The 15627-nt window shown below is 39.1% G+C and overlaps 1 protein-coding gene across 5 annotated transcripts in view; it reads right to left on the reverse strand.

Annotated features, from left to right (window-relative positions):
* Positions 1 to 2016: 2016 nt before the first annotated feature.
* The window catches only part of LOC124287852 (methyltransferase-like protein 27), a 49202-nt gene continuing 35591 nt past the window's right edge, over positions 2017 to 15627 (reverse strand). For 3 of the 5 annotated variants that reach the window (XM_046724332.1, XM_046724337.1, XM_046724334.1), the window contains 5 exons: positions 11343 to 11500; positions 10036 to 10164; positions 5501 to 5636; positions 4475 to 4567; positions 2017 to 3094 (listed from right to left, as the gene is read on the reverse strand). In XM_046724332.1, the coding sequence (XP_046580288.1) occupies positions 2910 to 3094; positions 4475 to 4567; positions 5501 to 5636; positions 10036 to 10164; positions 11343 to 11500 (701 nt within the window). In that variant the 3' untranslated portion in view covers positions 2017 to 2909. Of the gene's footprint in view, positions 3095 to 4474; positions 4568 to 5500; positions 5637 to 10035; positions 10165 to 11342; positions 11501 to 13955; positions 14090 to 15627 lie in introns of all 5 variants that reach the window. The other 2 variants (XM_046724333.1, XM_046724336.1) reach the window with 2 other exon arrangements.

The raw sequence follows: 15627 nt of genomic DNA on the forward strand, positions 1-15627 counted from the left end.
CTTTCAGCCGATCTGAATTTTTCTCGTGTGGAAGTTAAGATAGACATCACAAACAACTATGGTTACACTGAATTCCAATTCCTTGTTACATAAGAAAATGGTATTTACAACTGAATTTTAATTTCAAACTTTAATAACATCGTATTTCTATATTTTATGCCGAAGTGTAGGCAGCATGACCTTAACTAATACGTCACAGACTGCCCCAATTTGATGAGGTCGTAAAATGATTCACAATGCATCTGGCTCACTTGTTACAGCTGTTAGGTGTTTATGCGCTTATTCGGTGTAGTTCTGTAACGCACAATGTAATTGATATAATGTAAAGTCCGTGCCAGACCGCCAAACCTTTCTAGCGGCAGAGCCTCGTTTTGAGATTTCCACGATTACCAGGTTTCTGTTTGTCAGTGCTCGCTGCACGACATGTTTGCAAGGATTATAAGGAGCGTAGTGTTGCAATATACAAGTGCTTAGATGTATCCAATAATATTGATTAATATTTATGTATCCAGTTAAATAAATTGGTCTCAAAATTCTGGACTGGTTATTGTACCCGCAATAAGTTGCGCAATAGGACAGAACCCAGTCAACAGGAAACGAGACTGGTGTGTAATCAATGTTTTGACTTGATCTACATACTGGTGAGTGGACGTTATCCACGTGAATGTAGCAAGAAATTTATCGCGCAGTATTGTCACTTCGACCTCCACCTCGCTTCCGTGGAAGAAATCGTTATGTTACAAGTTGTGTCATGCAAAATCCTTTTAGTCATGATTCAAATACATATTTCACTACGAGTAGAAAGTAGTTTTGATTTTCTAACTTGATGAAAACAAACCATGTTGTCATTAATTCTTTAACAAACTTAAGCCCTTGAAGTCACTATTTTTAAAAATGGCGGCGATCTGTCGCGAACATCCGCCAGTCTGAGAATAAATGCTATTTAGGTTTGTTTTGATCGAGTTACAAAATCAAAACTACTTTGTACTGGTAGTAAAATAAGTATTTGATTGATGACCTATAGGATTTTGCATGACATAGCTTATAACATAACAATTTCTCCCGTGGAAGCGAGGTGGGTGTCAATATGACACTACTTGCAATATTATTGTCACTTCGACCACAACCTCGCTTCCGAGGAAGAAATGGTTATGTTACAAGTTGTGTCATGGAAAATCTTTTTGGTCATCAAGCATATACATATTTTACTACAACTAGTAACTAGTTTTGATTCTTTAACTTCTGTGAATCGATATGAACACAAGTAACATATCGTTCCAGGCTTCCACAACGCTAGCCTCCTCTTACGACCAACATGGGTCGCTGAAGACCAATTCTAACCGATCTTCACGTCTCGAGACACTTTTGACTGACTGTCCACGTCTGGTAGGCTCTAGCATAAATCAAGTCACAATATATATATTTTTTTATTTCAGTCAATATTTTGCATAGTATACATAAAATGTTGCATAAACAATAACGAAATAAACATCCAAATAAAACGAAATGCCATTTGAAGAGAGTACGTACACCCACACGTCCAAATCAAGATCGGATGAAAATGAAGATACTTCAAATGGGATTGTAAGTTCGAAAACCAGTTCTACCCGATGATGTTTTTTTCAATATGGTAATATATAAAAATACGGTAATTTATTAAGAAATGCAGCTCACTCTACCTCGAAGTATGGTGTAACAAAATACAGTATTGTCATGAGCTATTATGAACTATAGTTAAAGCACGAGAACGCTTGCGAGTGCGTTTCTTTTCTGAGATGATAAATCTAAGGCACAAAAGGATGTTGTATACAACATATAACACTACGATGTTCCAGCAACATCGGTGGGGACACTAAATAAATGATCCTCGTTCGGCGGCGAGCCAACGCTTTAACTGACCCCACCGCCCCTATAATACTACGTGTTGTCGGTGACCTTAGATAATCCTCGTTCAGGCCCCTACTTTAAAATAACGTTACTTTTAAAATACACGTTACCAATAAAACAAATGATAAACAGTTTGAAGTTTACGTTTTGACTACATATCTTCTCTTTATTGATTCAAATAAAACTGATTATCGTAAACCACATGGGACAATGTGAACGTCGCATTTCTACTTCTAATAACCACATATAGCTGGAAGTACATCTCGACCAAGCTGACCAGTCACGTGTTGTTTCACGGATGCACTGTGCACATCAGTTAACAAACGTTGCTGTCTCGTTGTTTAATTGAGTCAAATTGAGGCATTTTTCGGTCGAAAAAGTAAAAAGTAATGTTTCCACAAGTGGTGTAGGCCAAATGAAGCAACTTCAAACCATGAAACTTGCTGCTAACTTTGTAAGTTGCACTGAAGGCGACTGTACTGGTCAGTGTCAACTGGCGTGAACCTTGACGTCAGTTACCATGGGTACGTATACGTAATGCGGCGTTAGACGTAAAACAATCAAACCTAACAGTTTCACTGACAGTAAGTAGGTATTCAAGCAGTGTCGGTTTCCCTTGTTGAAAAAACATACTTTGATCAATCTTGTTTTATATTTTAAATACTCCGTCGATAGTGATATGACAAATTATATATGTTGTCTCGAGCTAAAGTCAACGTCATTTCCCGTTGTTCAAGGCAAGGCGGAAGATAAAGTTCGAGTGTAATTAAATCTTAAAACGACATATCGTGATAAATGCACGTGATAAGTTCGACCCGTTTCGAGGTTTTAGGAATATAAATTTACAGTGTTAAGGCATAATTTGGGTAAGAAAATATATTCTTCCTAACTGGAACAGTCATGGTATACAACCCAAGGTATCACCACCTTTGTAATACTTGTTGCAAAAATGACAATGTAACGATGAAAAATAAGTTAAAAATGTAATTGAATGCAACATGTAAATGTACTCTAATGACTCCTTAACATATCTTGAATTTGTACACGACACCGTTGTTGTCAAAGGAGTATTTTGGCACGACGTCACGTGACAATTGTTCCCATTTCCCAGCATCTTCTAGTTCCTGCATCAACGGCTCCAACCTGTCCTTGTACTCCCCTACGTAACTGAGATACTCCTCCCTCATCACGATGCAGACAAGACCCCCTGAAAAACAAAAACAAGAGTCATCAGAAGATGACAAATCCCCCCAAACCCCACAAATTTGAAAGAACAAATTATCTGATTAAAGTTTTATTTTTTTTCTGACTAAGTCCAAATTGTTTCCATGAAAATCGAGAAAAATAAAAATGCCAAGAATGTGTAAATAGTAAAAGGCATCACTGTAGGTTCTGTTTTATACATCTACCAATTGTTATTGAAATATATTGAATGGTTTTTGAGTTGTGCTCCCGAAACGAAGCCCACCCCTCTCTTTTCTGTAACAGCAAAAGGCACCAATTTAGGTTCTGTTTGATATATCTACCAATTCTTGTCGAAAAATATTGAATAGTTTTTTAGCTATGCCCCGGAAACTAGATTATTACAGGCGGCCGGACGGCCGTTGACCATAACGCCCCGCATTATATGGTGGTGGTGGTGGGTGGGTTAGGGTGTGTGTGTGTGTGTGTGTGTGTGTGAGAGAGAGAGAGAGAGAGAGAGAATGTGAATAAATGATAAACATGATTCCAGACAAGTTAAAGATCACCCATAAGACTGTCCGTATTTTTTTCTCTTCTAAACTCCACTCCACGCCGCACTCAGCAATATTCCAGCGGTCTGTAAATAATTGAGTCTGGACCACAAAATCCAGTGATCAAATGCATGAGCTTCGATCTACGCAATTGGGATACGATGAAATGTGTCAGCGAGGCTTACCACCCGATCCCATTAGTCGCCTCTTACAACAAGCATGGATTGCTGAAGATCAGTTCTAACCTGGATCTTCGCGGATACCGTAAATATTTTTTTCAATTCCTTAACTTGTTTTGAGCAGTATACATGAAAATTTTGGATTATTTATTTAATGCCACACACAGCAATGGTCCGACCATATGACGGTGGTCTTTAAATAATCGAGTCGGGCCGGAGTAGGAGAGTATGGGTTTTCGTCACTCTCAGCAATATTCCAACAATACCATGTCGAGAGAGTCGAGTAATGGACTTTTGTGTGGAATCGAATTCGGATCTTCGGCGTGGCAAATCTACGCCTCAATCACGAAGTTACCCCCCAGCCCTTCTGAACCAGACAATCCAATGACTGATATCGCTGTTGCTCTCCACGATTGGGAGGGGCGGTGGGATAACCTAATAGTTAAAGCGTTCGCTCGTCATGCTGCAGACGTGGGTTCGATTCCCCACATGGGCACAATGTGTGAAGCCCATTTCTGGTATCCCCCGCCGTGATATTGCTGGAATATTGCTAAAAGCGGCGTAAAACCATACTCACTCTGTCTCACCACGATTGAAACAACTGTGTCTAAGTAAGTAGGTAAGCGTCAGAAATCATACATATGTTGTTAATACTGAAAAACAAGCATAGCTCACCTGGTTTGGTTATTCTGATGAGTTCATGCAACCCATCACATGGAATGTGTCCTTCTCCCATACCCCCGGATATAACACAGCAATCGTAGGTGTCTGTAATAGAATACATCACATTTACAACCGACAGAATACATCATATTTACAACGGACAGAATACATCATATTTACAGCGGACAGGGGGGCGGTGGGGTAGCCGTGTGGTTAAAGCGTTCGCTCGTCACGCAGAAGACCCGGTTTCAATATCCCACATGAGAAACGCGTGTGAAGCTCATTTTTGTTGTCCCCCGCCGTGATATTTCTGGAATATTGCTAAAAGCGGCGTAAATCTGAACTCACTCACTCACTACAACGGACAGAATACATCATATTTACAACGGACAAAATACATCACATTTACAACGGAGTCAGTATACACCACATTTACAACGGAGTCGGAAATGACTAAAATACGGCGCCCAAACCAGTGGTTGATAGAATGAGCACCAACAGCCGTCGCCTGGTACAGATACCCGAATTGTCAGAATTGAAAATATTGATTAAATTCTTGCCGCCATGTCTGAGCCATCATGCAAAGGACAATGTCTAACTGTGACATCGTTGGAATTAACTGGAACCAGTCGGTGACCAAAATGAATTGTACGATATAAACGACTGGTTGATAAATAGGTACCCTTACACAAGCGATCTCAGCGCTTAGACGACCAAACTCTTTGACATAACTTTGGTGGAATCGCAGCGCTAAAACGCCTTGTAGAACAGAGCGTAGTCTAGTTTAGACCCAGAGTGACGTCCGAATGTCAAACTGTGCACATCGTTGTAAATAATTGCAACCAGTCGGTGACCAATCTGTACTGTACCAACTCACGATGTAAACGACCAGTTGATAATTAGGTACCCGTCCCCAAGCGATCTCAGCGCTTAGACGACCAAACTCTATGACATAACCTTGGTAGAATCGTTGCGCTAAAATCGCCTTGAAGAACAGAGCGTAGCCCAATTTACGCAGAGTGACGTTACGTTACGTACCGTCTTTTATGGGTAGACGTTTGCTGTTCAGGAACTCGCAGTACAAGTCGGTGTAGACGTTCTTCTTCCTGGCTTGTTCCAACATCCCGGAAGCTGGTTCCAGAGCATCTACTGACTTGAACCCCCGAGTATGAAGCTGGAACAAAACCGTTTGTTTGTTTGTTTGTTTGTTTGTTTGTTAAATCCTTAACCGGCCGTTAGGTAACCGAACGTTAAATATGCGTTGTTCAAAACATGGTTAGTCATGCCGTTAGCTAACGTCGCCGTCAAAGTTTAATAGTGTGGTTAACGTCACTGGTTAGCTTTCATATATCCCACAATTCCGTTTTCTGTTTACTTACGGATTACAAAAAAAATGGAATCGCGAAATGTCGCCTGCACCCCAAGGAAAAAGAGAAGTCGAAATTTCTCTGCTGACGATGAGAATGTAATCCAGTCAATGGTTGAGACCAACTCTATAGTTTATCATAGGCATGCGAATGTCGTAGCGCTACGAACGTTTGTATTGGAACACAAGGTTCCAGACGTTTGCATATATATTTCAAAGACATATGATCCCAGCTCTGTGTGGGACTTACTTCAATTCCGACAACAGAAAAGACATTTTAATGAGAAACTATAGCACAGCTATACATAAAATATGATGAATCCATGAAAATACATGTAATATTAATAGTAGAAGCATGTTTTCAGTGGATAGAATATTTACAAATATTATACACAGGAGTTACGCTTAGACGGCTACAGTCTTAATGAATCTTTGAATTCCCACAAGACCTATCGCTCACTTTTCACTCCTTAAATTGTCATGACTGTATGGCCAAGTCATTAAGATGCTATCAATATCATTTATTAATTATTTGCCAAGTCTGTCAAAAATTGTAATGTATGAACACACATTGCCAAATCTTTTAACATCAAACAATATAGATGTTGTGACAATAATACCATTAGCTTTTATCTGAAATATGCATTCAATGCCAATAGAAACTTAATATGTTACTAGCACCACGTGCAAGTAATCAAACTGTAATTGTACTATAGGCCCCAGGGCCAACACTGCTGAATAAAATCGATCTATTATTCGACGTTACTGTTGACAGGAATCTCATGAATAAAACTGTGCAATATCGTCATTATCTGAACGCCTTCACAGACGCATATTCCGGAAAGATGTCTTGAAAAACATGAAGCTGCGTCTAATTTATAGATGAACATAATTTCCTCGATACTCATTAATCAGATGAACCTTCATTTAGTTCAATTCACAAGTGACTGCAGAAAATGCATAATTCTTTTTAATGACTTCAAGGTCGGAAAACATGTATCATATTTCATAAGTGTATTATAGAACGCTGTAGTAGATGAACATAATTTCCTCGATACTCATTGATCAGATGAACCTCCATTTAGTTCAATTCACAAGTGACTAAAGAAAATGCATAGATAGTTCTTTTCAATGTCTTCAAGGACGGAAAACATGTATTATATTTCATAAGTGTATTATAGAACGCTGCAACGATTCGGCAGAGAAATACTATTGTGCCATTGTATTCCTTATATATAAAATACATCAGTGTATAACATTAGCATTCAGATATTGTTATAAAATAAGTTTAAAATTCCAAACATTATCGTAAAATGACAAGAGATAGTGTTGTGTTCGCTGTGACAAAAAGGTTTCGATATTCAAATATAACATTTAATCAAAGTGACTACGAAGTAGGCCTGCATATCACTCACAACTCACAACGTTTCGCGAAGGCCGGTATTGAGACGCCAATTACATCACATATATTTCATATTCAGCGGCGACAAATGCATCACTGAATTCTAAGGCTGGGACGGGTACTACGGTACTCGAATCCGGGTCGGGTACAGCTGGAATCGAGTCCTATTTCTAGGAATCGGGTACCCGGAAAGGGAGAGAGCTCTGTAATGACAAGGGCAGACAATAGCTTGTCTTTTTCGTTTTTGACGTAACACACATTTACATCATTGAGTGAGTGAGTGAGTTTAGTTTTACGCCGCACTCAGCAATATTCCAGCTATATGGCGGCGGTCTGTAAATAATCAATTCTGGACGAGACAATCCAGTGATCAACAACATGAGCATCGATGTGGATACGATGACATGTGTCAACCAAGTCAGCGAGTCTGACCACCCGATCCCGTTAGTCGCCTCTTACGACAAGCATGGGTTACTGAAGATCAATATTCTAACCCGGAAATTCACGGGTTTTACATCATTGGTATTGTCCGATTAATGGAGCATAGTTTTAATGACTGTAATTTATCTATGCATGTGCAGTGAGTAGTTAAGTTACAGTAGCAGCAGGAACGAAACGTTCGTTGTTATAACGAGGAGTGTAAGTAATGGTACCGGTGTTACTCTCTATATTGGTTAAACAGACGTAAATTAAATAGCTTGAGGTCAGTTTTAATGTCTTATTACCACTTTTTCAAGTTTTCTATAATAATCTCTGTCAAATCGTGATTGAATATTCAGAGGTTGACCCGAATGTATTTCTTAGATTTCCGGGTACTCGATTCCGATTCGGGTAAGTACATGCGGGTACTCAATTCCATTTTTTCCTACTCGTCCCAGCCCTACTGAATTCCTCATACATATTAGAATCTAATTACAACTGGTCTTTGCCACCAATACCAAGTGTCTAGATAAACTGGAACGAAAGATATTGGGGGTGGAAACAAATGCTGTGCTCGAAAGACAACACCTGTTTGAAATGTAAACAAAGAAAATTTCAGACTTTATACTGTGTAGCATTTTCTCAAATTTGCATGGAAAGAGCATAGTAGCAAGAAATAGGAAATTAAAAATAGATACAATACAGGAATGTGAAATGTTTATACGAAACTGTCAAGTTTCTGTGCAGCGTGACGCCATGACTGACGCAAAATCACGCAGAACGACAACGGTAATAATCGGCATTTCTGGCCGCTTCTTCTCTTTCTTAAAATGAAAACGATAAAAACATGTAACAATACACATATAGTCAGAATCATTATGATTACTTACATCTCATATTTATGTACAAACGATCCCTGAATCAAGGGAAGGGTCCTCGCAAAACCCATGTCAGCCGCCATTTTTTAAGAAATCTCAACGGTAGTGATGTCATACGTCAACATTGTTGTACATATTTGGCAATTTCTCTGAGGTGAAGGTCGGTAGAATAAGAGTATACACAATCACCATATCCCGCCGATTACACTTTCAGTATCATAATGTAATCATTCGGATATTTTTCATGAAACTAATTTAATTATCTACATTTAGCCTTGTTCAATATCATATCATACGTGGGTATAGGGTGTACGTGTTTGATTCTTTGAAAGTGTTTGTTTGAATAATATTTACAGAAGAAATTCACACATTTAGTGTAGTAAAACATATATAAACCTTTACACAAGTGTTAAAAGATGAAACGTACGCATCATGTTCTTGTACAACATGTATTTTAGTTCCTATGAAGTGCATAGATACAGTTTCGTATGTAACTCTTCGTCAGAATAATTTCCAGTATCGAAGTCCAGTCCACGATACACCCTATCCTTTCTTTGCTGAACTGGCCTCATGAAAGCAGTGTTAGCCATGAACGCCATTTGCGAGTTAACCACACTGTTAAAAAGTTAGCGGCGGTCCTTAGGTGTGTTAACTTAACGTCACGTTAACAGCCTGTTAAAAGTTAACAGAGTTTTGAACAACAAGATAACCCTCTGTTATTAGTTAACGGTCGGTTAAATGTACTTAACGGCTGGTTAAAAAGATAACCGAGTTTTGAACAACCGGGCCCTGGTGTTTTCAGATTATTTTCCCCAAAATAAAGTAACTATTTTGAAAATTGTTTTGATAATTTTGATAAAATTGTGCACATGTTGATTCATCAGAAACAACAAAGATGTCCGTAGCATTTATGCCTTTTCAGGAAACAAACTGACTTTTCTTTGTGCATATGACAGACGCTTCATGAAAGACGGGATAACTTTCCCGATAACCTTGTGTTATCAGTTTTACCTTACCAAAATCGTACCAGATCTCCATTTTTCGATTCCGACAACATTTTAACCACGTTTTTATAAATACATGTAATTAAAAAGAAGTGATGATACCAAGTGTTCAATAAATCATATGCATCCAATATGTTCGGAATCGTACAATGTTTTTGTTTTCTTTAGGGGAGCTTTAGAAAAGATTCCCCCATGAATGTGTTATAGAAATGGTTTGTCGTCTCTCTATATACATCATGCACGTACCAAGGCGTTTTGTTTCGTGTCCTAGTTCGATACGAGGGATTTAAGGGACTGTTATTACTTGTGGAAGCCGCATTGGCTGAGAGAGTTAGACGGATGTCTTTGTGTGCTGGCGATTTGGTGCCTGACTCTAAGACTGGGTTCGAATCCCGGATGGGGCTCAACCTTACAAAAGTACTAGAATCTGTCATTCACTGAGAAAGCGTAATCCCAGATATAGCCTATGTTACAGTGTATAGTAAGAGATATTTCTAAAGTACCTGTTCGCCAACGTATCCCGTTCCTGCTGCAACGTCTAGTATTTTCGTCGAGGATCTGTTGTCAGGGTAATGGTCTGCCAGGTAGTTGGCAGCTATGATTGGTCCATTGTAACGCTCTAAACTTAAGTCCTGAAATACCAAAGAGCACCATACATGCCAGTATACATTCATTATCATGACTGATCCTTACCACAAAACCATCCACTTTTAGCAATATTCTAGCAATATCAATGCCGGGGACACCAGAAATTGGCTTTACACATTGCACCAATGTGGGGAATCGAACCCGGGTCTTCAGCGTGACGAGCGAACGCTTTAACCACTGGGCTACCCCACCGCCCCCAATAGTCAGGTGAATATTTGTCAATGTTCATATGGTGTATTACTTAATAAATGTACAAAAAAGGAGTCATTGATATCATTGGGCAAACTGAACAGATTTGGGGGTATTTTTTATCTCATAAATTGCGTTCGTTTGTTTGCTAACGCCGCACGTGGCAATTTTCCAGCTATATGGCGGCAGTCTGTAAATTATCAAGCCAGAAAATCTAGTTATTAATAACAAAAATAATATTGCCTGCCTGTATTGCGCTTAAACTCCATGCATTGCATGCTCAAAGCGCTAACAGTTATCGGAGTAAAGGTGGGTTTTGAGTTGGCGTTTGAAAGGTTCACATGAGTGAGTGAGTGAGTTAATATTTAACGTCACATCGGCAATATTTCAGCCATATCGTGACGAGAACATTTGATATTGAAATGAGAAAGGTTCACATGAAGAAATAGCTCTGAGTTCTGTGGGGAAAGACTTACAAAGACATCATGACGATCAATCTACTCAATTGGGATACGATGTCAAGCGTCAAACAAGTCGATCCCGACCACCCGATCCCGTTAGTCTCCCCTTACGACAAGCATGGGTTGATGAAGACCAATTTCATCAACTTTCAGAAAAAGACCGATGCAAGTTCAAAATTAAATTTAACTTTAAACTAGTTGGTGATATTGGTTGATTTCAGAAGCTGCTGAGTCAGTAATAATTTAAAGCGTGCGACTTTATGGATAACAACTTCTTGTTATCAGTATTACTCCAGTACTAAAGCAGACAACTTTATTGATAACAACTTCTTGTTTATTGCATAGAGCGACGTTTCGGTGTAGATTCTTTTTTATTTCAAGCTTGAAAACGCTGTAAGAATCTACACCCAAACGTCGCTCTATGCAATAAACAAGAAGTTGTTATCAATAAAGTTGTCTGCTCTAGTACTGGAGTAATACTGATCTTTGAGAAAATAGTGGATAACACATACTTGTTCATATTTGCCGTCCTGTGCCCATTTGGAATAATAGTCCACAGACTCTTGCATGCTGATACCGACACGATGAGCGCCATAGTTGGCCGAATACGCCCCAGAGTCGACATTCGAGCTGCTATCTATAAATCGTTTTGCTTTTTCTTCTGCCATTTCTGAAAATAAAACAGATCTTCAAGATATTTTTATGGATTAAACTTCTTTTTAATTTCTCTCACGACGTTTCGAGACCATTCCAGGTCCCTTCATCAGGTGAACTGGCAGTTAGGACTGCCAGTTCACCTGATGAAGGGACCTGGAATGGTCTCGAAACGTCGTGAGAAAATCGTTAAGAAGTTTAATCCATGACTGCCAGTTCACCTGATGAAGGGACCTGGAATGGTCTCGAAACGTCGTGAGATAAATTAAAAAAGAAGTTTAATCCATAAAAATATCTTGGACATCAATGTACAACTTCTAAATGCCACTGAAAGACAAAACAGATCTTGATATTAAATGCTATATGGAATTGATGATAAACTGTTACGTGTAACGGCTGAAATACCGTTACGGAACAAAAAGTATCCTATCTTCGAAATCTACAGTATATGATAATGTGAACACCTGATGCCTATAATAAAAACAAATGGTCTGCTTATCTATTCCCTGTGTGTGAATAGTGCTTCAGTCGAGCATATTTCACATTGTCGTGGTATTCCAAGCCTCTGTTTGTTCATATAGCCAAAGCACAATACATTTCCGCAGGTGTTGCCGAATTTGCTACTGATCTTTCACATTAGCAAGTCGGGTTATTGTATTACCAGTATATCTGGGGTCACAAAAACTTTCATAATCAGGAGTTTCATAAATCGTGCTTGTCTTGTTTCTCGCGATTCGCAAACGTTGAAATCCAACATTTGATCGCTGTCAACAGAATCGTGAACTAACGACAATATTAGTTACAGAAGCATCAAAGTTATTGCCATGTTTTTTCTCGGGATTTTTGTTTGAAGGTAAAGATGGTTGGTTTGTTGTTTAACGCCGCACTTAGCAATATTCCAGCTATATGGCGGGGTCTGAATGGGAGAGGGGTTGTATTGTTTTCAGATTAAGAGTGAATGATTATGGTTTTACGCCGCGTTTAGCAATATATCACGGCGGGGGACACAAGAAATGTACTAATCACTATTTTGTACCCATGTGGGGAATCGACCCCGGGTCTTCGGCCCTTTCATATTTACACAGAGCGCCATACAGATGGGAAATGAACGCGATGAACTTTTTTTACCATAATCAAGAGCAAAAGAGACTATATCCAGGCCACGATCTGATTGGCTAACACATTTGTCAACAATACACACGTGTATTTGTTGTTCTATCATTAGCCAATCAGATCGCCGGAGGAAGTAAAGCCCGGCCCTGACGACCTGGTTTTGTATACTTCTGGCACAACAACTCGGTCTTTGGCGATGTATTAAAAACAAATGCACCCCACGGAAAGCATGTGTATATGCCTCCTACACACATCGAAAATATGGACAAAAGCTTTTGATGCCGGTGAGACCTATCAAATACGATATATTCCTTGATGTCTGCGTATTGTCCGGTTTTCGATAATGTCGCTGTATTTCAGTGATGAACTTTTAGATATTATATAGTAGGCAGGGCTGGATAGTAAACCGGGGCTTAGTTTATCGATGGTTTGGCCCGCAGTGGGGGCCTTTGTCTCCACAATGATGTCGGGTCACGTACGTGATGGCAACTCTGATCATTATCTCTTAAGCACAGTTACATTTTCCGTTAGCATATAAACTAATGCTCAAAAGAAACTATACACCGCAAAAATTCCCCAAAATAAAAATGAAGTGTTAAAACTATACCGAGCCATATCACACGTTCAGATCCATCCTTTCCTGGAACAAACGGCGAAACAAGTTAACGAATCGCCTAAACGTCACAAAAACGACTCTTTCTGATGTAACACGAACTGCACGTGCATAGTCACGGTATAAAACAGTCTACGACACACGTGAGCACAGTAGTAAACAGAACACAAAACATATGCCACGTTTGGGGCAAATCGAAATAGAGGGAGCTGTATAATTTCTTTTGAGCACTAGTTTATATTTGCTTGAGTATTATTCATATCGCATGACAAGGAACATCCCTATCTTATTATAGAGCCAATATCGGTCGGGACTGGATCGGTCCATTGTGTTATGTTCGGGGTTATTGACTTATCGGATAGTTCACTTGACCGAGGGGTCACCGATGGGACACGTTTTAGCTCTACAAGTAGTTTCAGACTTCTCATTCGTGACCGGATCGTACTATTTCGGGACATTTCACAGTACATGCTAGGATATTGACTTAGAAGATATTTATATTCTGATCTTGCACAATGGTGGTACAGCCTTTGCAAAACAAGACCGCTTTACACAAATTACAGCATTTTGAAAAGTATACAGAATCTTCAGTTGCTATGAAATGAATGTTTGCTTCTCTAGTTTCCATTCGTATCACCCGATTGTCTTCCCATATTCCCCTTCCACCTATCCACGTGGCTTGTCGAGGTAGTTCGCGTCATGGCAATCTAAATGGTGTGTGCTTAAGATAAGAACCTTGACTAACCCCTACACTGCGAGGCATTATTTATTGACTTGCAAGCTTGACACTCCAGGACACCCATACCCTTAGCTTCATCTGCAGTAGTTTGAGGCTGGTGAGGTCAGTTATGATTTTTTTCTGTTATAGCTCTGAGTACCCTACAACAGAGAAAGGAAAGCCCGAAGTGACTTTTACCACTTCATTGACGATTCGGGGGTCAAGTAATAATAATAATATGTGTATTTATAATGCGCTGAATTACACACGTAAAGCATGCTCAAATCGCTACATATTTATAAATATTTACAAAGCAAAGGTTATGCTAGAACGAGGGTAAAATGTTTGGAAAGTTAAGTTATAGATTTGCACAATAGTAATATTTTCTGAAAAGATGGGTTTTTCAAGTTCGCGTTCAAGATTATAGCCCCTATCACAAGATAATAATTGTGCCCATGTGGTGAATCGAACCCGGGTCTTCGTTGCTCTCTTGACCATAATATAGTATATTTTAGTTACACTATGGTAGGATGGTAGGATGGTAGGTAGGTAGGTAGGTAGGTAGGTAGGTAGGTAGGTAGGTAGGTAACTGCCGCTAGATTGGCACTGTTCATGATAAATAGCTGCACTTCTAACCGGGACTATTGTGGAGAGAGAGAGAGAGAGAGAGAGAGACAGATTTCTACAGACACTGACTGACTGAACATGGTTTACTGCATGTCATAAAAGTGCCAGGGCATAATAAGGCTATGGTAGTAGAATACATTCTCTAATTAACACCTGTTACAAGAGACAGGCCATTTGTGTTTGTGATCAGTGACGGTGTTCCGCAATAGGTGTATCCACAATAACTCAGGAACTTGTCAAAAGATAATTGGTAATGTTGTCCGGATTTAGGCAAATAAATAAATTCCCTTGAGACAAACCGTAGTGAAACTAAATTAATTTGATTATTTACAAGGTGTAAGAGACAGAATGTTTTAATACATCATTCATTTTAGATCACGTTAAATCATTTCTAGAAGCTCACATCACAGATGATTCCAGAGAAAAAATACATCCTAGTTTAGGAAAAGCATTAAATTCTAAATATGAAAGCCAATGTGATCTCTAATGCCCAGGAATTATTACTACTTATATCACAATTGTTTGAGAAAAACGTTCAAATCTGACGTCGCCTGCTGTTTACTGCGGGCATTGAAAGGCTTGAAACGACGTCTGTACATTCATCTTTTTATGCATCAGCATCAGATACGTCTGTCACTGTAGTCACACACGAGATAAAGGAAATTATATATGTTTACAAAATGTTAAAACGAGCATTGAGAACACGACGACTATCGTAACCCAATGCTTGTTTGGTCGGCATTTTGGAAGTACGACTTTACAGACACCAATTTCTTGTTGATGCATACAGGGGCGTTCCCATGTTTATTCTTACATCATTATCAATATAAAGGTTACTACAACCAGGGGATGAGAAGAATAAATGTATAGTGTGTATGACAAGAAGCAGATTAATATTAACAACAGGTATTTGAGAGGAAGTTGCACACAGTTTGATGAGGCCAGACGGAGACTAAGATCAACAAACACACACACCAAACCAACATACGGAAATTATTAGATTGTAAACAGTCTGATTTGATGCTAATTGAACAGCTGATTGATACACTTTTCCCAGAAATTATTGAGAAAA

The sequence above is a fragment of the Haliotis rubra genome, unplaced genomic scaffold (assembly GCF_003918875.1).
Source record: "Haliotis rubra isolate DU_JTF1 unplaced genomic scaffold, ASM391887v1 Scf407, whole genome shotgun sequence".
NCBI lineage: Eukaryota > Metazoa > Mollusca > Gastropoda > Lepetellida > Haliotidae > Haliotis > Haliotis rubra.